This window comes from Molossus molossus, unplaced genomic scaffold, assembly GCF_014108415.1.
Source record: "Molossus molossus isolate mMolMol1 unplaced genomic scaffold, mMolMol1.p scaffold_m16_p_13, whole genome shotgun sequence".
Classification (NCBI taxonomy): Eukaryota; Metazoa; Chordata; class Mammalia; order Chiroptera; family Molossidae; genus Molossus; species Molossus molossus.
This window is the reverse complement of record NW_023425348.1, coordinates 3,641,817-3,666,042: the sequence shown is the minus strand read 5'-3', so window position 1 is coordinate 3,666,042 and position 24,226 is coordinate 3,641,817. Positions and strand designations below refer to the sequence as shown.

At 43.9% G+C, this 24,226-nt stretch overlaps 2 protein-coding genes across 2 annotated transcripts in view; one reads left to right on the top strand and one right to left on the bottom strand.

Moving 5' to 3' along the window:
• PDGFD (platelet derived growth factor D) overlaps positions 1 to 24,226 on the bottom strand; it is a 279,190-nt gene that overhangs the window by 112,982 nt on the left and 141,982 nt on the right. The gene's annotated exons all lie outside the window — the stretch shown is intronic.
• DDI1 (DNA damage inducible 1 homolog 1) lies at positions 10,628 to 11,776 on the top strand. Its single transcript, XM_036260182.1, has one exon. The coding sequence runs from the start codon at positions 10,628 to 10,630 to the stop codon at positions 11,774 to 11,776; it is 1,149 nt and encodes a 382-aa protein (XP_036116075.1).

Here is a 24,226-nt window from a genome sequence, read left to right as displayed (position 1 = left end):
AATTAAAATTAATAAAGGGTTAAAATTAATCTACATATTTCCTTCAGAATTTATAGATTCCTTCCTCTCTTCTTACTTTTCCAGGTTGTTAATTATTGTGTGTACTTATATGAGGACATTCAGTACAGTGTTTTTCCATTTATAAGACAAATTCAAATGACCCATTAAGTCCACACCAAAATCCTATGGAAAAGAGACTGGCACCACCCCCATTTTATATAAAAGATAATCAGGCTAAACTGAATTAATTTGTCCCAGGACATTCAGGTAATAAATGACAAATTCAGGGAACTAAAACCCTACTTTTATGACTTCAAAGATACAACAGGTTTTCTCTTACTGATCTGTATACAGTATCCAGTTCTTGTGTGTGTGCGTGTGTGTGTGTGTGTGTGTGTGTGTGTGTGTGACTATTTTTCCAGAATTGCAGGTACAGAATACTGTTGTTTTATATGAGGATAGAATAACATATCTTGACTAAATTTTTGATACTAGTTGTTTAAGATGTCTGTATTTTGTTGACATTCTTTTTTGGTCACAGAGGCAGACTGAGTGAACATTTTCAAAGAACAGAACATACAGTCTTCTTTGTAAGAAGTGATTCATTTAGAGTCTATTTTATTAAAAGCACAGCATGATTTTTTTTCCCTCTAATTGATGCATCTTTCTATCTAGGATGATCCTAATTATTTTAGATGAAAAATTCAATACCATAAAGAATTGATCTTACTTAGGACTATAAAAGAGGAGGTGGACACACCTGAGAATAACCGTTAGGTAAATTTGCTACATATTCATCCCACAAACACAAATTACCTATTTTTTTTCCAGGTTGGCTTGCTGCAAATTCCAGATCTAATGGTCCTGTTTGCTTTAAACTTTTCTATAAAGATATAGTCTGAGTTCTCAGTTTTAATATCAGCAACCATGACTACAGCGGCGCTCCACTTTCTGACATCAATCTAATGCTGGACGATTTCATGTTGTATAAGCAGTAATTTACATGTTATCTTGAGGACATTTGGTCTAAGTCTCTCAGCCACAGGCACAAAGAGCCCACCACAACTATGTTCTAGATGAAAACACTACAGTAAGAACATTAAATAAAACCAAGTCTTTGTTCAAAATTAACAGTACTTTAAATTGTTTTGATGAAAAAGAAGAAAATAAAGAAAAGTAAAAGACTCAAAAACAGTTTTGTTAGGGTTGCCTACACATTTCTGTTCCATTTCATTTACAGTTTGTTAAGGGTGGGGGAGGAGTCAATGATACATCAGAAAATATGTCTCTCGCCCTGGCCGGTTTGGCTCAGCAGTTAGAGTGTTGCCTGCGGTCCAGAGAGACCCAGGTTTGGTTCCCTCTAAGGGCGCGTACCTCGGTTGCAGTTTGTCCCTGGCCCTGGTTGGGTCATGCGGGTGGCAGCCACTCGATGTGTCCCTTTCATGTCGATCTCTCTCTCTCTCTCTCTCTCTCTCTCTCTCTCTCTCTCTCTCCCTTCCTCCCACTCTATCTGGAAAAAAAATATATAGAAAAATGTCCTTGGGTGAGGATAAAATTAAAAAAAGAAAAAAAAAGAAATATGTCTTTGATTCTGAAAGCCGAAGCATGTAGTCCTTGCCTTCTGGAGGCCTCCAAACAGAGACTAATGTTCTGGGAATAAGCACACTGAATAATTTACCAACACATGGTAAACAGGAGGGTATAAGCAGTTAAACACATTTTATAAGCTGAGTAAAATAGAATATTCATAAGTGAAATGGAAATAATGGAACAGACATGGGCACAGGAGTTTCACGTCTCTCAGAATAGAGAGGTGGCCCACAGAGACAATGACATTCCCGAATCATTCCAGAGACACAAAGGAAAATGCTGGGGACCTGACGTTGTTTCGACAGTCTACAGAAAAAAATTCTCATTGCATCTAGGCTGCTAAATTTAATGTTTCTGAAAAAAGTAGAAGATGAGTTGATTTCTCTTTTATTTGTTTATTTGTTTGTTTTAATAAAGCTTTTGTTTATCAGGCTTTGTTTCTCATTTTCATGGCTGGAACACAATTCAATTCTATAGACAGATGGGTTTTAGCCATGCTGATTACCATGGTGATCAATTAACCCAGCTGCTGTGTAGAATAGAGAAAACTATATAAACAACAATCTGGAAAATTTCCCTCTCATGAGACAGTTGTAGAAACATCATCTAGCATGCATCTAATTCAGGAAATACCCAATCAACCCTGTCGTGGTGCCATGGCTTTTCACATATTTGAGAGCTCACTATATCTTTGCCCTGTCAGGAAACAAGAATACATGCATGCTGCAAAGACAGTTAACCCAAAGTGTCATCATAAGTATACTGACTTGCCACGTAGCTGGCTTTTGGCAGGGCCAGGGGCTGGGGACATCAGATCCCCTGTGCGGGTAGACTGCATGCTGGTACGCTGTGCCCTGTAGTTAGAAGTCTCTTGTGTCTGAGGTGAATGTGTGTGGCTAATATGAAAACTGGTTACATTCAGAAAGTTCTGCATTGTAACATAAATGTGTGTGTAGTTCCATCAGCACCTTCTTTAAAATTAAATATGATATCCACTAATTGTATACATTTACATGAAATGCTCCCACAAGGAGTTTTGGGAACTCCTGATACAACCTCTACTCATTTTCTAATATCTGCACAGGCTAGAGAGTACCATGAGCTAAGGCTGGTTGGCTACGTATGCCAAGGTCTTGAAGGAATCTTCACTAATTAAAATAGATGCAGGTGAACTGGGAAAAACACCTACATAGATTTTGATTCAGGAACTGCCTCTCAACTAGCCAGGCTCTGTACCAGAAACAGACATGGGCATTCATTCTGCTTGTCTGTGTGGGCGCCTGTGTGAATGGGGGGGTTTCGAAGACCGTTCAGAAGGCAACACCACCGTCCTTCCCTGCACCAACCCTACATCCTACAGCATCTGGTGATAGCATCTACGAGAAAAACACGAACAGTAAAATGTATGTTTGTGTGCAGAGAAGGGTGTTGAGTGATTGGTATGATACCTATAGGAAAGGATTATCCTCCAAACCCGGGTAAATAAAATTTAACCATGGCTGTGATCAAATCATTCTTCAGACTCAGTTCCATGCGCATTCTGCACACCGCTATCCGCCCCTGCACACCCCCATCAGAACATGTAACCACTATCTCTTCTAAGCAAGCACAGTACTTTTTTAAAGGTCTTTTTTAAATTTTATTTTATTTTAAAGAGAGAACCCTGGCCAGTTTGGCTCTGAGCACCAGTCTGGGGACCAAAGGGTCACAAGTTCGGTTCCCAGTCAAGCACATGTACCTCGGTTGTAGGTTCAGTCCCTAGTCCTGGTCAGGGTTGTGCAGGAGGCAGCCAACCAATGTGGGTCTCTCACATGGATGTTTCCCTCTCTCTCTTTCTCCCTCCCTTCTACTCTATCTAAAAAAAAATCAATGAAAAAATGTCCTTGGGTGAGAATTTAAAAAAAGAGAGAGAAACTTGTTGTTCCACTTATTGATGCATTCATTGGCTGATTCTTGTATGTGTCCTGACTGGGGATCAAACCCACAACCTTGGCATATAGGAATGACACTCTAACCAACTGAGCTACCTAGCCAGGCCTTAAGCAAGCACAATATTTTATTTACATATCTATCATGACTCATATTAATTTCTATTATGTAAAATAATTCTAAGGGCATGAGTCCTATCTCCCCTAGTGGATATCTTGTTCTTTGAAGGAGGTGGTGTCTCCTATCCATCCTGCTGTCCTCAAAGCCCTAGTCCACTGACTTGCTCATAGGAAGTAGTCATGAAATATTTACTGTGAGAAATTATTAACAAGTTTCTGTGCTCATCTCCAACTAGCAGAAAACTAACTATGTAAATACAAAACAAGTCTATAACTTTCCAAATATATATACTTCTGGGCAATTAATAAAACCAAACCACGACACTTTCAAAGAATGATGCTGCCCTCCACTAATTTCCCACTGGGAATGACTATCCTGGAAGGACGAATAGCACACACAGAAATTAGACCTAAATAAAAAACAGATACAAAGTGGTTTCCAACTTTGCAGAATCGTCCTGGCAACAGTGAGAACGGACGCATGGAGGTCTAGAATTTTATTGCTACTCCTTTATGTGGCTTCTGTCCAACGTGTAGGCCAATGGTTATTTTGCCAATCATTCAGACATTTCTGATTATGTATCATGATCAAGACACTGTGTTAGGAACTTTGGAGTCTCAAGGTTAAATAAAATAAGGTATCTGACATTAGAAACGACTATTAGAGCAAGCATCTCATGCAAACAGTTTTAATAAAAAGAAGAAATGGAGACATCATTTCTAAAATAAAAGTATAAAAAAGATTTAATAAAGGTGCTTTCTCTAGTTTGATATTTTAGTCTAATGTACACTATTGTTCTTGAAGATTAAGGAATGTGCTCATCAGTACATGTCTTTTCTATCAGTTATCCTAAGAGAAGATGCTCAGAAGTTAATACTTTGCTGATTAATTACTAACACCACAGAAACCAGCTAATTCTCTCATTTTCAGGATAACACACGATCACCTAAATGCAATGATAAACTCATGTAGAAACAACCATTGATATTTGACAATGAAAATTTATGTAGACGTTATTAAAGTATATTTGAATGCATGTATAGGTAACTATGGTATTTTTTACCTACAGTGACATTCTTTTTTAAACGACTTGATTACAAGTTAATATAAAATAGTACACAATGAAATTATTTAAATGACTTTCCTCAATCACAGCTGAATTCAAAACATAAGGTCCTATAGTCATTACTTTTACTATTTTGTGTTACATGGTTATTCTTCACACAGCAGAAACAGAAACATAAAAAATTCCTTTTCTAAGGTATATAAGAAACAAGTAACTGTCAACCCACAAAATCATAAGTTGTTTTTATTCTGTTTTCAACTTGTTACACTAAATTGATTTAATCTATAATCTATTGTTTCTCTCACAAATTGTAAGTAATCTTTAAATCTTCAATAACAAAGCATGTGGCTCACAGATCAGAGTAATTTTTATATGAGAAAGACATTAGCAGGGATCATAAGGCAAAAAATTACAGCAGTAGACTTTCTTAAAGATAAGTAAATACACATAAATATGCATTTAAACTCAGCAGATATACAGGATGAGACAAAAGTAGGTCTACAGTTGTGAGTATGTGAAACAGTTTATTCTTGTATTATTATTTATTAATTATTGTATTATTTTCCATACAAATAACTGCAAACCAACTTTTTACCCCACCTTGTATATTTCTAAAAAGCCAAAAGTTATCAAGAGATTATATTATATATTATTATTTTCTACATGCAATATATAACTTAAAATGCATTTCTTTTCATGGTACAATGTTAAACTAAAGCAATAAATGAAATATACAATAAAAACATTCCCTGGTGGAAAATGACAAAATCTTTCAATTACACTTTCAAAGTAATTGAAAAGATGTCCTAGCTGTATACCTGTTCACTCTCTACTTCTTCCTCTCTCCGTGTGTGTGTGTGTGCGCGCGCGCGTGCTCTGTCCATATTCTCTCTCCCTACAGTAAAGGAAAACTACTCGCTGAGGTCCTGGCAGGTTCATACAGAATACATCTTAGGTCTCCTGAGTTTCCTCAACTGCATATCTAAGAGGACATGATGGTGTTTAAGCTTCAAAGATGGGTAATTCTGAGCTTTTCCATGTGAGAAACCTCCAAACATACTAACCAAAGGTTGAACTTATATTAGAGCATTTTAATGTATCTATTAAATAATAAACTCTCTGCAAAAATAAATGTTATTCATTTATGACAGTTCTAGCACAATATATTGCATTATTATAAAGCAAATAAGACAGTAGGAAAATTAATTTTTTAACCTAAGGACACTGCTTTAAAAATTCTGCATCTTTCCTAAACTGCATGGAAAATCTCAAGTGATGATTTAACTGTCTGAATAAGTCTTCATTACACTTTATTTTAAAAGTAATATCAGTCACATAAAGGAAGTAATACAAATACTGTAAGCTAATACACTTGCTTAACATGTTTTAATTATTGTGAATGCTACATAAAGACACTTATGCAGCCACTTTTTTTTTTTTTTTTTAGAAAAGGCATTTACTTTGCTCTGTAAAGCAAGAGATAGTACTTTAAACATCAAATGACTGTACTGAGTGGAACCATCAATTATCTGAAATTTTGCTGCATTAAGTTTTTTTAAAGAGACAAATTATAAAAGGTATTATTGTGGATTTATTCCAAAAATATAACTTTGAGGTTACTTACTTGGCCAGTATGAAATCAGTGCCATCTTTCCTATTTTCTGGGTATTTAGGCTACACAATGAGAATTGATTTTCTGAGTGATAGCCCCGAGAACTTGCAGGAGTCTTACTTATCAAAGAAAGATTCAATTATGTTCTTATATTGTACTGACCAAGGAAGAAAGTAAGGGAATATAGTTCACAAAAAGCTCCTCAAGCAAAGTTGCAATAACCTTCAGTTACCCAGATGAGCACATCGAGATAATTCGGAGCGCCCACTGCTCAGGGGTCAGTGCAGTATGATCTATGGTATAAGAACATTTTACTTTAGCAGTATCTGTATATATTCCCCATGACCCTCCAGTTTATTACACAATCAAAAGAGGTTTTAATTAAAATTTTGAATGATATACAGGGTGGGGCAAAAGTAGGTTACCAGTTGTGAGTACATGAAACAGAAATTATTCTTGTGTTATTATTTATAAATGATTGTATTACTTTCCATAAAAAAAAAAATTGTAAACTCCATATATGGTAGTTGAATTACCCATCGTGCTGACTAAAATTAGAGAACCAAACAATATATAAATAGAAGTACTAAATATCCCCAGGAGGCCGTGTGTATCTTTTCAGATTCCAGGCTGCTTTGCAACAGAGGTTTGAGGCCTAGATGGGTGGCTGAACTAGAGGATCCAAAGGATCTTTGCCAGTCATGACATCGTGTGATCCATGGAATGATGACAGCTAACTGGCCAAACCTTGAGGCTCTTTGATTTCCTTTGTATGTTCTCAGTAAGGAGTAAGTTAGTACAAGGCACATATGTATAAAATGCCACCAACAGTCAAGAATTACAGCAGGATAATAAGACATACTGCACGATGTTAACTATCAAGGAAGGCAATGGTGTCATTAGTGTGCATATATAAACATATCTTAGCTTCTTTGGATGTGAACCCTGAATTCTTGCTTAGCCAAAATAAATTTAATCTATAAAAATAATTTCATCCAAAGAGAACTCTCATCCACTATTGGTGGGAATGTAGATTGGTGCAGCCACTGTGGACAAGAGTATGAGATTTAAAATGAAACTGCCTTATGACGCACTGATTCCACTTCTGGATGTATATCCAGAAAAACCTAAAGCACTAATTTGAAAGAATGTTCATTACAGCATTATTTATAGTAGCCAAGTTATGGAAGCAACCTAAAAGCCCATCAATAGACAAGTGGATAAAAAAGGTGTGGTATATATATATACAATGGAATATTCTTCAGCCATAAATAAGAACAAAATTTTACTATTTGTGACAGCATGGATGGACCTAGAGGGTATTATGTTAAGTGAAATAAGTCAGTCAGAGAAAGAAAGATCATGTGATTTCACTTATGTGTGGAATTGAAAGAACAATATAAAGGAACAAACAAAACAGTAACAGACTCATAGACACAGAGAACAGTCTGGTGTTGGGGGACTGGGTGGAAAGGGTGAAAGGCTGGAGAAGTACAGATTGGTGTTTACAGACTAGTCATGGGATGTAAAGTGTGGTATAGGAACATAGCAATATTGTAATAACTCTATGTGGTGCCAGTTGGGTACTGGACATATCGGGGGACACTCTGCAAAGTGTACGACTGTCTAACCACTATGCTGCACACCTGATATAAAGTAATATTGAATGTAAACTGCAACATTTTTTAGGTATTAAAAAAATAATTTCATCCACTGTTAAAAAACACACACACACAACAACCTTAGTATTGTCTCCCTAACTTACTGAGATTTTCAGAGCAAGAGATCCGAGGCCGGTGGGACAGCAGCCGGAAGGGAAGCTTGGCTGCCCTCCATCTTCTGCAGCAGGCACTTGCCTGTGACCTGCCTCATGTGAGAGTTGTCCCCAAACTCAGCAGAAACCATTATGGATCCCTGATGGACTTCTCAGGATGTTAAGAACTACAGAAGAAAGTTATCAAGCGAATATTTTGGGGGTTAAAGGGCCATCCATTTCCATAGATAGTGAAAACTAGATCCATAGGACAATGGCAACGCTAGATTTTTTCCCCCCTAAAATCTTGTGAAGTCCTCCCTACCATGAAACGCTGCCTTCCAGTGACAGATCTAAGTCAGGCCTCTCTCTTCTCAGCCTTCATTTCTCACCCTGGCCCACACCCATTTGGTTAACTTCCTGTTACCTCTGTAAGCCTGAATCTTTCTGGAAGCATTCCCTGACCAATAACCCTTGTCGCCTTCTTCATTTGTTCTCCAGACACAATTCCTTTCCCCTGTGCTGTGCCAGCGTCTGTGGTAATGCTTTAACCCCCAGTTCGTGTGTGTGTGCTTCTGCGTGTGTCTTTTGGACTGTGAACTCCTTTGACAACACAGCCCAATTCCTGATGTGTTGCTTTACTGTCATCATTACAACTTAGTTCTACTCCCCAGTCTGCTGGAACTAGCTGGGAGCTTATGCAACTAGGTCTGTCTCACAGATGAAGGTGCTGGATGAGATGATAATTAAGATATACAATAACTATAAAATTCTATGATGATCATGAAAGAAAGAACACAGCCTACAAGTCACATTACTCGTGTGTGTATTCCTATAAATGCAGAAGACTATGCAAACATTATGATAATTAGAGCAATGAGTAAGATACAGTTTTCATGAGATGGCAAACACACGGGAAACAGATCACACACACACACACACACGTGCACGTGTGCTTTAGGTTGATATACATCCTCCTCTAAGGCGTGGTGCAGGTCTTCTGACAAACCTTGAACTAGGTAGGGGAGGTGGTGAGGGCCAGGTGGAGGATACTATCTTTAGGCTCTTAAGCAGGTGAGCCTGGGAAGACCAAGACAGGGAAGTATGAGCCCTTCCCAGTGCCAAACACTTTGTGAAATATAGAGAAAAGAAACTGGCACTCAAGGATTGGCACCCCGTCACTAGTTGTCCTGAAGGATATCTGTACCCTTACCGTGTGAGCCTGCGGGTTGGGCCCTGTGCCCTCGAGTCAGAGAGCCTCCAGTGTGGCATTCCCATGCATTTTATGCAGAACGAATGCCAGACTGGTCTCCTCAAAGGTTCATCTCACTCCTCCTCCCAAGGTAGTGAGCGGCCCATCTCTAAGTCTCCCTCTCTGTCACCCCCACACACGCCCTCTTTCACACTCCCCACACCCAGGGGGTAAACATGTCCTGTCCATTCCGCTCGAGAAGCACGTTGGCGCCTCACAGTGCCGGCTTGGCTTCCGTCTTCCTGCTGTTTCGTGGTCTAGGAACAGCTCCCCTCTCAGCTGCTGAGAAAGCCTCCAGTTGTCCCTGTTGCCACCATGACCTCCATGTGTTGCAAAAACAAACATAAAACCCTTCCTTAAGTCCATTAAATTAAAAAATCACAATTACCTGCTTTAAATCTTTAAAATTTCTATTTCCTTTCTCTTCATTCACATTTTATTCCCTCCTTTTTACACTTTTTTAAGGAAAAAATCTTGCTTATTGACAATATTTAAATTCCTTGGATTCATAGGCGACTTTATAAATCGGTTCAATTCAATATTTTTCCAGCTTCCTATATTCTGCCATTTAAGATCATACATACATTTCTCTTCTCAATTGAATATTTTACTTTTCATAGGAAATAACAGGCACTGTCATGGGTTTTTACTTTTGTACATGTAATTCTTTTTGTCTGGAGTGACTCTCACCATTTTTGACATGGCAAGTATCCTTCAATATCCTTCAACATCCTGCCTCCTCTTTAGAGTTCATGCCTTTCCTGCGCTGAATGTGTCTTCGTAAAAGCACTTACCTCCACCCTAGGGATTGACCATCCACCCCTCGACCATCCACGCCTCGAATGGAAGCCCCTCGGGCGGACCCACGCCTGACCTCCCCGTCACGCCAAGCACGCAGCGTGATTCTAGCCACTAGGAAACAAGCTCGCAGTGTTTGGGGTAAGCAGAAGGATGAAGAATACAATTCTCAAATCGACACAATGATTGTTAATATGTTGTTCAGGAAGAGTTGAAATCTTTTTCATATCATTTAAATAAGCTTTGAAGGGCTAGCCTTGGAACCTAACGGACCGAAATAACTTGTTCCTATGGGAACGGCATTCTGAGTTCCAAACAGCACGCGTGCGGATGAACTTGGAACACGGCAGGCTGCCTCACGGCTGGTGCGCGCCGGCCTCGCTGAGAGGTGACTGAACCTCAACCGAGGTCCCCAGTCTGAGGAGCAGCTGAGCCTCCAACAGAGACCAGCCCCAGCCCCCAGTGACCTGTCGCTGTCTGCCCACATGGCCCTCCTGCGCGCGCGCCATGCTGCTCACTGTGTACTGTGTGCGAAGGGACCTGTCCGAGGCCACCTTCTCCCTGCAGGTCAGCCCTGACTTCGAGCTCCAGGACTTCCGCGCGCTCTGCGAGCTGGAGTCCGGCGTCCCGGCTCAGGAGGCTCGGATCATCCACATGGAGCGGCTCCTCACCGACGACCACTGCCCCCTGGGCTCCTGCGGCCTCAGGGACGGCGATGTGGTTGTTCTCCTTCAGGAGGAGAGTGTGGGGCCTCAGCCGGACTTCCCAAGGGCCACGCCGGGGACCTCCAGCTCGCGGCAGCCCCCTCGGGCACAGCCGGCCCCGCAGTCCCGGGGCTCCGGGGAGAGGCCGTGCGGCCAGGGCCTGGGCAGCCCCGCCTTGATTCGCAGCCTGCTGCTCTCCAACCCCCACGACCTGGCCCTGCTGAAGGAGCGCAACCCCACCTTGGCGGAGGCCCTGCTCAGCGGCAACTTCCAGACCTTTTCTCGGGTCCTGAAGGATCAGCAAAGGGAAAGCGCCCTGCGAGAGCAGGAGAGGCTTCGCCTCATCTCTGCTGACCCATTTGATTTGGAAGCTCAAGCCAGAATCGAGGAGGAAATCCGGCAGCAAAACATCGAGGAGAACATGACCATAGCCATGGAAGAGGCGCCAGAGAGTTTCGGGCAAGTGGCCATGCTCTACATCAACTGCAAGGTGAACGGCCACCCTCTGAAGGCGTTCGTGGACTCGGGTGCCCAGATGACCATCATGAGCCAGGCCTGCGCCGAGAGGTGTAGTATAATACGGCTGGTGGACCGCAGGTGGGCCGGCATTGCCAAAGGAGTGGGCACTCAGAGAATCCTTGGCCGCGTTCACCTCGCTCAGATTCAAATCGAAGGTGATTTCTTACAATGCTCCTTCTCTATCCTCGAGGAGCAGCCCATGGACATGCTGCTAGGGCTAGACATGCTCAAGAGACATCAGTGCTCCATTGACTTGAAGAAAAACGTGCTGGTGATCGGCACCACCGGCACCCAGACTCCCTTTCTCCCTGAGGGCGACTTACCGCCCTGCGCTAAGCTGGTGAGTGGGACTGGGCAGGAAGAGCCTTCAGACAAGCAGGTAGCAAATACTATTCAACATTCGGTCATGGACTCCGGGCGGAAAAAGCATTGAAACAGGTCATAAATGAGCCACCAACCTCAGGTTCTTGGAAATGATAAGACTTAAGCCTACTGGCAGTGTGATCATTAAAAACATCAGTAACAATATACCTGGCCTTGGAATCTTAGGTGTGTAAGCGTGTAAGTTGTGATCGCCTGATTTGGGCCCTGCTTCCATTTCCCTCGTCACAGATACTGAACCACATCCTGGGGGGCTCTGGGAGCTCCCACCAATCTGCAAAGAGTCAGTGAAAGGCCAGGCAGCTTCTTCCTTTAGGAACCCTGTCCTATCAGATGACAAGGCAGCTGTTCCACACCAGTTGCTGTTTTGTAGAATTCGCTGAAAGAAGCCATTGCTGAAGACCCCACAAGGCATCTGCACAAACCTATTTGAAATCACATTAACGTTATTTATATTCAAGAAAATATGTCTATTTTCAAAGATTTTGCGTTCTTTGGGAAAGTTATTAAAAATAGTGGGTCAGTTATACTCTTGAGTTGATTAACATGTATACATGTTTGTTTCGCACACATTAAGGTCTACTTCCTCACATTTCACACCTTCCCTGGGACCCACCTGGAGTCCTGCTCACTGCAGTCCACACCCCAAGGCTATCTTGCTGAATATGAGAGAGCTGATTTTTCTCCTAGGATACTTTAAAACAATTTTCTCTTTCCCCTGAATTCATAGAAAGCCTAGTTATAAAACAAAGCAATCAAGTAGATGTTCTTATTTTAATGATGGTGCTTCCTGGGAGCCCAGGGGTTTGACTGTGGTGGGGGTGGGAGGTAGGGGCAAGCACTCTAGGCCCCTTAATACTAATTTCAGCTAGATCGTGTTTTAAAATCTGCTTTATATATTAAACCGCCACATAAATCGTGTTTTAAAAAAAATGTTTTCACTGTTAAAATAACACTGGAAAAGTTCGGAATGAGCAGGTCTCCAAGGCTTCATTCAGCTCTCTGATCCATCTGACCAAGCTACCCTCCAATGACGGTGGGAAAGGCGAGGTCCTAGACTCAACTACAACCATGGTGGAGACATGAGAGAAAAGAAAGGCTCAGCTGCCTGAGGCCACCACACTCAGGGAAATGTTTCGGGGCATTAATCCATCAACACTGGTGTTAAAAAGAGTGGATTCAAAGTCAAGGAACGTATGTTCTAATTCCAGCTCTCTATTATTTAGGCAAATCAGGTCACATGTCCTATAACTCAGATTTCTCATCTATAAATTGTCTCAAAGGAGAGATTCATTTCAAGTACAAAGATTATATTATGATCTACGGTATCTTTTAAGTTTTCTATTTTCTCAAAAAGATCTAAAACCACTCAGAACACTCTAAAATGCTACACAAAACAAAACAAAACAAAATAAACTGCCCCTATAATGGCCACAACCTTTCATATCCCTCTCTTGATCTGCTTCTTGGTGAGATGAATCATCTCCTTCCAGAAGGGTCAATTTTTCCCACACAGCCACCGTCAGCCCCCCTCCCTGTTTCCTTCTTCCGTATAGTTTTCCTATGCTCATATTCCCCACCCCCGTCTACGTGAGCACCAAGTCTCACACCCAGAAGAACTACTAAACATGCCAAAAAAGAAGACTTTTTTCCTACTTCCATTTTAATAAGGTACCCAGGACAAATGTAGTTAACAAAATGAAGAAACAAATTCAGAGTCAAGTCAGGAATGAACAATTAGATGCTTGTGAATTAAGTGGAACTGACTTGATAAATGTATGAATTCCTTCACAGATAAAAATATGCAAACTCCTTAGCCTCCTCTACTGGACTCGGTATGCTATAATGTACTTCACATATACTAGTACCATCAATCCTCAGAATCAACCTTCAAAATAGAATTAGCCACATTTTACAGATGGGAAATTCAAGGCTCAGAATTATTATGAAACATAGAAATATCCACTAGCTTAGTGTGGTTTTTTTTCCTATCTTTATTTTACAATAATCCACATTTTAGATTGTGACCACATTTCACAATCACACACACACACACACACGCACACAAATGTACATACACATTGGTCAATCTCTGAAACAAAAAATAAAATGAAATAATATGAATTGTTTTATCTTTTCCTAGTATATTTCTTTGAAAAATTATACTTTATTATTTACAAAATATGTTAGGCATGCCCCCATTGTATCCCACCAAGGTGTCCTGATCCACAATTTGAAAACACTGACTGACCTACCAGGTTGCTCAATTCAAGTCTCTCTGATTTCAAATGCCAAATTCTTTTCATTTTGTAACCTTCTTTATCAGACACATTTAATTCTAGAGACTTGTGCCAAATTGTTACAAAATGTTATTTTGTGGAAACTACCAAGGCACTACCAGTAAAAATGACAAAGAATAGTAGTAATCAGAACACACTCAATAATTACTTACTGAAAACCCATGAAATAAGTACTGAGACAGATCTGTAAACATGGAAATGAGTACGTTCTAGTTCTAACCCTCAAGGTGACTCCAGCCTGGTAGGGGCAGGAGAAAATCTTGTAATCAACTAAGAACAAAATGAGTGGCCATGAAATTAGTAATATGTGAAAATGAAGGGATACATTTTAATTTGGAGGTTATTTTTAAAATAAGAAATAAGCCAGTAGAATGCACTTTAAATATGTCTAAACTGACCATTACTGATGCTAGGTAAAACAAACATACTTTCCTCTTACAGTTCAGGTTGCTACTATATAATCTATAAGTATTTGCTATTGGAAATTAATTACCATAGAAATGATGAACAAAATCTTCATTTTCTTTCTTCCCATTAGAAATTATGATAAAGTAAACCACATGATGAAACAGATCTAACCTGTTTAAAATAACTAGCCATTTAGAAAATCTATCAAACCTTTGATTTCTCTTAGTGCCCTTTGAAATACCCACCTTACCTAAAAGAAGCACTATCATTGATAAGCATGTATTTAAAAACTACAACAATGCCTTCTGCTGCAGCTCAGCAAGAAGACTGCTGTTGTTTGACATTAGGGGAGCACGGGGTCTTTTCTTTCTTAAAATATAGGTCATAACATTTATCTTGTTTCTGCGGGATAATCCACTCCCCTGAAAAGAAAAAGATGAATGTCTGCATGAATTCACCTTCGCTGCAGGTAAAAAATGTAGCCCTTGAAAGGGAACACTGCACTCCTTTCAGAGGGCCTTTTGCTGACACCAACATTCCCCAGAGAAACACTTGAGTAACTAATTGGGGAGTGGTCTGGGACTCACACCAGGGAGCTGTTGGTGGCTGGTGACGGATGAGTCAATGCTAACATTCCCTGAGATTATCAGCAGCCTGGAAAACCAAGGAAGAGGAACAGTGGTAAAGAGAAGTAGAGGAGGAAGGGAAAAAAAGAAAAAAGAAAAGAAAAAGAAACCTAAAAATCTGGGTTGCTTTTAACGAATTCGCTTTTGGTTTAGGTCCTGTTTTAGAAAGTGGGGGGTGGGGGGACTGCGCTGAGATTAAGGATTAGCTACCATTCCACAATACTTTATTCATTACAGCAAGTTATATAAAAACTAAAATATTTTTTCATTAGAGCCTCAGTCAAATGTGCTTTTGGACCTATTTATTTGCATGTCTGGGTCCCCCTGTTAGAATTTGTAAGGATCCCTTTTCAGAAAATTGGGGTTTGGGTCCTGCTATGGTCTCTGTGTCTTTGCCACAGGGTCCATTTGAAAGGCTTTGAAGATGGACACACCTGGGGGCTTTGTTTCTTATCACTCCACTATGTGTGTTCATGATTACTTTCTCTCATTTTGAGGCAGACTTTCATGAATCCAGGTTTTCTGTATTTCTAAGCAGTAGGCTTATTTTAAGACTACCATTTGAAAGATCACGAAATGATTTCCTCCCATGTTAAAGTTCATAGGAGGCAGCATGGACCTGTGAAATGGGTATTTTCCTTCTGTGAATTGATACATTGATGTTGTTGTCAAATAAAATACACGACTGACAACATGAGCAGATTCCAGGTGAAATAATCACATCTGCCACATTTCTACCCTGCAGCATGAGTCGTCATCCTAAAATCTCACTCTACCAGCACTTGGCCACAAGGACACCTTGAGATATAGAGAAAAATTAATTTAAAATAATATTAATTCATATATTCTCCCTTCCAAACTCATGCCATGTCTAGGGATTCAATTAGTCTATCAGTCAAAAAATATCAGTGTTTTGCATTCATCCATGTCAATAAAAGTGCAATATATATTTTTATGAGTCTTGTAACTGCTCTTTGTCATACAAAGAGACAGGAAATATAAGTTACAGTCTTCACCTTTAAAAAACATAGTCAAGTTAGAGGAACTAGAAAAAAATACAAAGTAAACAATTCAGAAATAATATTTACTTCAGTGCTGAATCATGAAACACTACAGTATATGAGGCCAGGGTTCCTGTGAAGTCCTGCTTCCCGTCTGGGATGCTAACTACGGTCCTACACTGTAGGGTTTACTGAGCAACCTCACTGAGCACCCGCCGCGTGTCGGGCACTGTTCTAGCTGCTGAATTTCCTCAATGCAGCAGCAATGTTCTGGTGCTCAACTTGGAGCTGCAAGCCAGCATAGAGGAAATTCTGTCACTTTCTGCAAAATGAGTCGTTCAAGGTCACTTTGAGATGACTCAAAACCAAATCAGAGGTAGTATATGGCATACTCAAGCTAAGCTTCAAGGTAAAGTCTGTGGTCTATTTCTGCCTCGACCCACCCACAGTGGCACTATGCTCAAGCTGTTTCCATTATGGGCTTAATCCTGGAGCACAATTCGGCAATTGTAAACAAATACTTCTCTCACAGAGTTAAAGGAAAGGGTTTGGGGCCTATACCATGGATGAACAACCCCAATACAGGCGGAAGAAAATAACTGCTGGAGATGAGTCAAATTGATGGAACATTTGTCGTATACTTGAACTCCAGGGAATAGAAGAACAGGGGTTCTCACAAACAATGAAATAGCAACCAGATGGCAATTATAAAAATGTTTGGGCATTTGGAAAACCTAGAATGGGGCCCAAAATTACTAACAAAAATCTAGTAGGTGCTGAGATTTTCTGGAGAGATAATAATCTCCTTGTCCATACTATCTTTAGTCTTTACCCTTTTATTTGAGGCCAACAGTATCTGCTTAATAAACACGATTATGTGAATGGACAGAGTTCCACATTAATAAACTGACACAGTGAAAGTGTGACATTTTATATAACTTAAATTTTATGTACAAATATGTGAGGTAAACTAAATCATATCTAGATGGTAAGGTTATCTTTGTATAATTGAGATAAATGTGTTTTGGGTTAATAACATGACTGATATTTACACATATAGATTTAAAAGTAAGTGATCCAAGAAATAAACTCTCAATGTACTTTTAATCTGGTAAATTTGTCAACAGTTCCACTCTTAGGGCAATTTAAATAGTATTAGCAGTGGTCAAATCATCCTAGTTTACCTGGGGCCGTCTGGTTTTCACAATGAAGGCTCAGTGTCCTGGCGGCCTCATCGGTTCCAGACAAACCAGAACATGGGTCACCCTGTGAGTGTCAGAAGTGGATTTTAATTAAGGCATTGGTTCTGCTGTGGGCACCTCCAAACAATAAACAGGCCTGAGTGATCAATGATCCAGTTATCAGCAGACGCCCAAATGTTGAAAGGAGAATGTCCTAATCTATTTTGTAAGGGAGAAAAAGCCTCACAGAAACTCATTTATCAAATATTTCTGGGCTAGAAAGTTAATCATTTAAAAAACTATAAGAAAACCACACTATAAATGTTAGAAGTGGATTTTTAATTTAAAGCATGTGGGTATGCTGTGGGCACCCACATAAAAGAAATGTTAAAATAATTTAATGAAAGAACACTATAATTTTTTTCAAGACAATCCACAGTATAACTGAATTTGATGAAACAGCTTTAATTTTCAAGACTCCTTGGAAGTGGCATACTATATATCTATGTGATTAAAAATGGAGTAGAAATTGACTTTAGAAAATGGGGTCACAAGATACTAAAAATAAATATATAAATTATCTATGATCTTGGGCGATCCAGAAAAAGCACTGATAAAACGAATGTATACCACGTTTACACTTATAGTAAGAAGAGTGATAGACTGAATTTAAGTCTCAAAGTAAATCCCAGGTTTTGAGTTTTTAAGAGAATATTTGAACAAAGGAGCGGAAACTTGAGAAGAAGCACACATCAGTGATGATGTTCCCTCACAGTGATTGCATGTTGTCATGCGCTGTGGGAAGGTCAAAGTGCAATGAGAAGAACATGAGGTAGGGCTGCAGGCGGGGGTGGGCTTGGACAGCTGCGGTTGCAGATGTGCAGGACGCCTAGGAGCAGCAGCTTTGCTGAGCAGATGTTCGAGCGAAAGAAACATGGAGGGCTCATGATTCTTCAGTAGGAGCTGTACAGACCAGGGGCTGGGAGCTAAGGAGAGGGATACATAACTGGATGATGATGGAATCAGAGGCCTGAGAAGGTCCTGAGGAAAAACAGGCCAGCCACTAATGTCCGGTGTGTCTAATATTTTGATGGGAAGCAAAATGGCAAAGTGAGACCTTTGCCTTTCACAGGAAGGACTGTAAACCTGGGACAAGGGATTAGTTTTCATAGAACTGATGAAGGGTTGCACAGAGAAATTGATGACATCGATAGAATATCAGAAACACAGGCCAGGCAGCTTTGGTTCCCAGTTGAGCCAGCTTGTCAACCCACTGTTTAATAACTTCCCTTCCAGCCTATCCCATTAAGAATTTATACTTACATGATATTAAGAAAATTTTTACATAAATATATTGAAGCCAGTGCTACAAGCTTCGTTCTATCAGAAATAATTGCAGAAAGTTGAAGCAACAGATGGGCAGTTAGAGTAAAACAGAAACAAAGATATTTTCTGTTCAAACACTGCCAACTGTCATCCCTTGGTCTCCAAAGCAGGAACTGGGAACAGTCTCAGTAATATGCCACGAGCTCTGGGAGGTTACGTCCCATACGGCAGGGTTTCACTGTCACAGCCTCGTTATATCAAGACTCTTAAGTCTGGTCCCAAAGTGTCTTCATTAATACAAAAAACTAAAAACGTGCTTGCTCTTTTCATCTATTGTTCTATAATTAAGGAGTTGGTCTAAGTTTTATGAAAAATGCAAAAACCTATCCATGTTTTCCAACTATCTCTCAGGGGCTCAGGTCAGATTATGTTTTACTTTAAGCGATTTAGCAAAAATTCAAAGAACAATGAGAATATACTTAAATTTTTTTCTCCTTTTAAAAACATTCCCAACATATGTCAGGCTGCAGCTGAGTGTTACAGAGGCACACATGGAAATTTCCAGTTTGCATTTGCACTATAACTTTCCACCTGTGAAGGTCTAAAAACTTGGCTGCAACTAAATGGGTGCATTCACATTCTACAGGAAGTTCAGAGAATGGGTTAGTGATTCAGGACTTTACCTGTGATGCTATGAAGAACTGGTGAAGCTGACTGGTCAGAATAAATGCATCATGTTCCTTTATGGTTGGCCAAAAGATTCTAACACATTGCTAAGGAAAATCTGTATGTTTTTGAAACTAAGAAGCTGACTTATTTCAGTCAACCAAGATACAAATAAATAATCTAAATATTAAAAAAAAACACAAAAACACAGGGATTCCTGGACACCATATGTACTATCTCATCAATAAAAATCTATATTTCTTTTATAGGAACATTTTCTGTATCCTATATTTTAATAATTTGATACTCAGAAAATACAGGCATTCAAAAGCTCTGTTCCTAGGAGAGCCTGCTTCATCCTGAGGGCAATTTTACTGACCCAGGGGAATCTGGCAAATTCTGTAGAAATAAATATGCAACTCGAAATAGAAAATGTTAAAGGATATACTTCTCAAGAACATTAAACAATTTTAGGAGCAAACAGGTGAAGCTAAACATTAAAACCCCAATTCTAATAGTCATTCTTTTATTTTTCTGCCATATTTTTCCTTGAATGAACAAAGCTAGATCTTTAACTTATCGCTGCTCTGTCTCCTGCTTCACCCCAAGTATTTTATACCTTTGGGTTCTTACCATGGAGCCCATGTAAACGGAACCAACACAAACCAACCTATTTTGAGGGCTTCCAAAATCCTACTAATAGGTAGGCAGACGTGAGTGACTTATTTTCGAGTATTCTAAGTTGAACCTTTGTACTGATAAAGGCCATTCTCAAAGCTAATATTTTCAAGCCACACAGGTACAATTTGAGAGTATGCTGAGACTTGAGTCCAATTAGTAGCAAATTATTCATTCCATAACTCCATACTGAGAGTCAGCAATACACCAGGCATCATTACTGCTCCAGGTGTTAGAAAAATAGTGGCACATACAAGAATGTCAAGGTAGTTGTCCTTCTGAAGTCTATTTTCCAGTGGGGGTTTCAGACAATGATCAAAACAATAATATATTATCTAATCATTTATATAGCGCTTCTCAAATAAGTCATCTATTCTAAGTCTGTTATACATTTTAATTCATTTTATCTTTATAACAATCTATCAGAATAAAAAAATGACCCCATTTTAAAGGTTAGGACATTGAGGAACAGAGAGATTAAGTTAGCTGTCGAAGGTCACAGAGCTAGTAAGTGTCTGTAGCCAGCAATTTGGGATCCATACATGAATAAGAGTGAAACACTGTAAGGGAACCGAAAATGGTGCAAGAAGAAAGGATACTACGTAAACACTCAGGGAAGGCATCTCAGAGGACACGCTGTTTGAGGAGAAGCCTGGGTGGTGAGGGAAAGGAACTCTTGAGAAGATCTGTGCGGAGCATTTCAGAAGGACCAGCCTATGCAAAGTCCCTGGGGAGAAACAGTAAACATGTCGAGCACAGGCAAGCAAGTCAGTGGTTAGGGTGGAGCAAAGGAATCATCTAGAAGGGTTAGGTTATATGAGGCCTTGTGGTTGTAAATAAAGGGTTTGGATTTCAGTCTAAGTGTTATGGGAAGCCATTTAAAAGGTTTCAAGGAAGGAAGAGACATTTGATTTATTTTTTACAGCTTTCTCTGGTTGTTTTGTTAAAAATAGAAGGGCTGAGGATTGGGCCCTTAAGAAGTACAGTATCTACAGCTGAACAGAGGAGAAGGAGCCTCAGAAAGAGTAACCAGTGAGAGAGGAGGAAAATAGAAACCAAAAGGAAAACATGTCCAAGAAACCAAATGCAGAGAATGTTTACTGAGGAGTGGTGTTCACTGCACCCAATCCTACCAGGAGGCTAGGGAGGTGCCCAGAGGTCATGGTGTGGTCACTGTGTCTAATCCTACCAGGAGGCTAGGGAGGGTGCCCAGAGGTCCTGGTGTGGTCACTGTGCCCAATGCCACCAGGAGGCTAGGGAGGGTGCCTAGAGGTCATGGCTGGGGTTGCAAGGTAGAGGTTGTCAGTAACTTGGACAAGAGTGACTTTGTGAGGGGTGGGGGTGGGGACCAAGAGCTTAGTCTGAGGAGGTTGAGTTGATGGGAGTGAAGGAGGTGGTGAAATCAAGCACTGACCCCTCTCTCAGGACAGGACATTTTCAGGGGGGTGGAGAAAACCACAGTATATGAAGGAAGGGGCCAGGAGAGCCCTTCTCGTACCGTGAAGGCAGAGCGTTCGATGTGCTTGTATGTAGATGAGCACAGTGCAGTGGAGGGAGAGGCCTGAGAAAGGAGGAAGAACAGGAAACTGAGGCAGCACAGGAGGGAGGACGTTCTCAGGCAGAAGGAGTTCGTCCTGGTGCCAGGCGGCCGGCAGAGCACAGCCTGTAGGCGCTGGGGGGCAGGAGGGCTGAAGGTGCGGGGAGGCAGGGGGACTGTAGGCGCGTGGATGGCCTGTAGGCGGCGGGGGGCAGGGGCGCTGAAGGTGCAGGGATGGCCTGTAGGCGGCGGGGGGGGGGGCAGGGGTACTGTAGGTGTGGGGATGGCCTGTAGGCGGCGGGGGGCAGGGGCGCTGAAGGTGCGGGGATGGCCGGTAGGCGGCGGAGGGGGGGTACAGGGGGCTGTAGGCGCGGGGATGGCCTGTAGGCGGCGGGGGGGGGCAGGGGTACTGTAGGTGTGGGGATGGCCTGTAGGCGGTGGGGGAGCAGGGGGACTGTAGGCGCGGGGATGGCCTGTAGGCGGCGGGGGTCAGGGGGACTGTAGGCGCAGGGATGGCCTGTAGGCGGCGGGGGGGCAGGAGGACTGTAGGCGCAGGGATGGCCTGTAGGCGGCGGGGGGGCAGGAGGACTGTAGGCGCGGGGATGGCCTGTAGGCAGCGGGGGGGGCAGGGGGACTGTAGGTGTGGGGATGGCCTGTAGGCGGCGGGGGGGGGCAGGGGGACTGTAGGTGTGGGGATGGCCTGTAGGCGGCGGGGGGGGCAGGGGGACTGTAGGTGGAGGACTGTAGGTGTGGGGATGGCCTGTAGGCGGCGGGGGGGCAGGAGGACTGTAGGCGCGGGGATGGCCTGTAGGCGGCGGGGGGGCAGGGGGCTGTAGGCGCGGGGATGGCCTGTAGGCGGCGGGGGGGCAGGAGGACTGTAGGTGTGGGGATGGCCTGTAGGCAGCGGGGCGGGGGATGGAGGCTGTAGGTGTGGGGATGGCCTGTAGGCGGCGGGGGGGCAGGGGGCTGTAGGCGCGGGGATGGCCTGTAGGCGGCGGGGGGGGGCAGGAGGACTGTAGGCGCGGGGATGGCCTGTAGGCGGCGGGGGGGCCGGGGGACTGTAGGCGTGGGGATGGCCTGTAGGCGGCGGGGGGGGCAGGAGGACTGTAGGTGTGGGGATGGCCTGTAGGCGGCGGGGGGGGCAGGAGGACTGTAGGTGTGGGGATGGCCTGTAGGCGGCGGGGGGGCAGGAGGACTGTAGGTGTGGGGATGGCCTGTAGGCGGCGGGGGGGGGCAGGAGGACTGTAGGTGTGGGGATGGCCTGTAGCGGCGGGGGGGGCAGAGAGACTGTAGGTGTGGGATGGCCTGTAGGCGGCGGGGGGGGCAGGAGGACTGTAGGTGTGGGGATGGCCTTAGGCGGCGGGGGGCAGGAGGACTGTAGGTGTGGGGATGGCCTGTAGGCAGCGGGGCGGGGGATGGAGGCTGTAGGTGTGGGGATGGCCTGTAGGCGGCGGGGGGGCAGGAGGGCTGTAGGCGCGGGGATGGCCTGTAGGCAGCGGGCGGGGGGGGGGGCTGAAGGCGCGGGGGGGTCAGGGGCTGTAGGCGCGGGGGGCAGAGGGGTTATAGATCGTAGACGTGGGGGGCTCTGTAGGGGGAGGAACTGTAGGCATGGGGGGCCCTGTAGGGGGGAGGCCTGTGGGGGGACCTGTAGGCGCAGGGGTGGGTGCCTGAGGCGCTGGAGGTCGTGGGGGAGGCTGTAGGCACGGGGGGGGCGAGGGGGACTGTAGGTGTGGGGAGGGCCTGTAGGCGGTGGGGGGCAGGGGGCTGTAGGTGTGGGGATGGCCTGTAGGCGGGGGGGGGCAGGGGCTGTAGGGTGGGGATGGCCTGTAGGCGGCGGGGGGGCAGGAGGACTGTAGCGGGGATGGCCTGTAGGCGGCGGGGGGGGCTGGAGGCTGTAGGTCGTGGGGATGGCCTGTAGGCTGCGGGGGGGCAGAGGGGACTGTAGGTTGGGGATGGCCTGTAGGCGGCGGGGGGGGGGGCAAGGAAGGCCTGATGGGGGGGGATGGCCTGTAGGCGGGGCCGGGGGGGCAGGGGACTGTAGGGTGGGGCATGGCCCTGTAGGTGCGGGGCGCTGGGCGCGGGCAGTCGAGGACTGTAGGTGTGGGAGATGCCTGTAGGCCGGCGGGGGGGGCAGGAAGGACTGTAGGGTGTGGGGATGGCCTGTAGGGCGGCGGGGGGGCAGGAGGCCTGTAGGGTGGGGATGGCCTGATAGGCAGGCGGGGCCGGGGGGGGGGCAGGAGGCTGTAGGTGTGGGGATGGCCTGTAGGCCGGCGGGGGGGGGCAGGGAGGACTGTAGGCCTGTGGGATGGCCTGTAGGCGGGGTGCGGGGGGCAGGGGGGACTGTAGGCCGTGGGACATGGCCCTGTAGGCGGCGGGGGGGGCGGAGGACTGTAGGTGTGGGGATGGCCTGTAGGCAGCTGGTGCGGGGATGGAGGCTGTAGGTGTGGGGATGGCCTGTAGGCGGCGGGGGGGGCAGGGGGCTGTAGGCGCGGGGATGGCCTGTAGGCGGCGGGGGGGGCAGGGGGCTGTAGGCGCGGGGATGGCCTGTAGGCGGCGGGGGGGCAGGAGGACTGTAGGTGTGGGGATGGCCTGTAGGCAGCGGGGCGGGGGATGGAGGCTGTAGGTGTGGGGATGGCCTGTAGGCGGCGGGGGGGCAGGGGGCTGTAGGCGCGGGGATGGCCTGTAGGCGGCGGGGGGGGCAGGGGGCTGTAGGCGCGGGGATGGCCTGTAGGCGGCGGGGGTCAGGAGGACTGTAGGTGTGGGGATGGCCTGTAGGCAG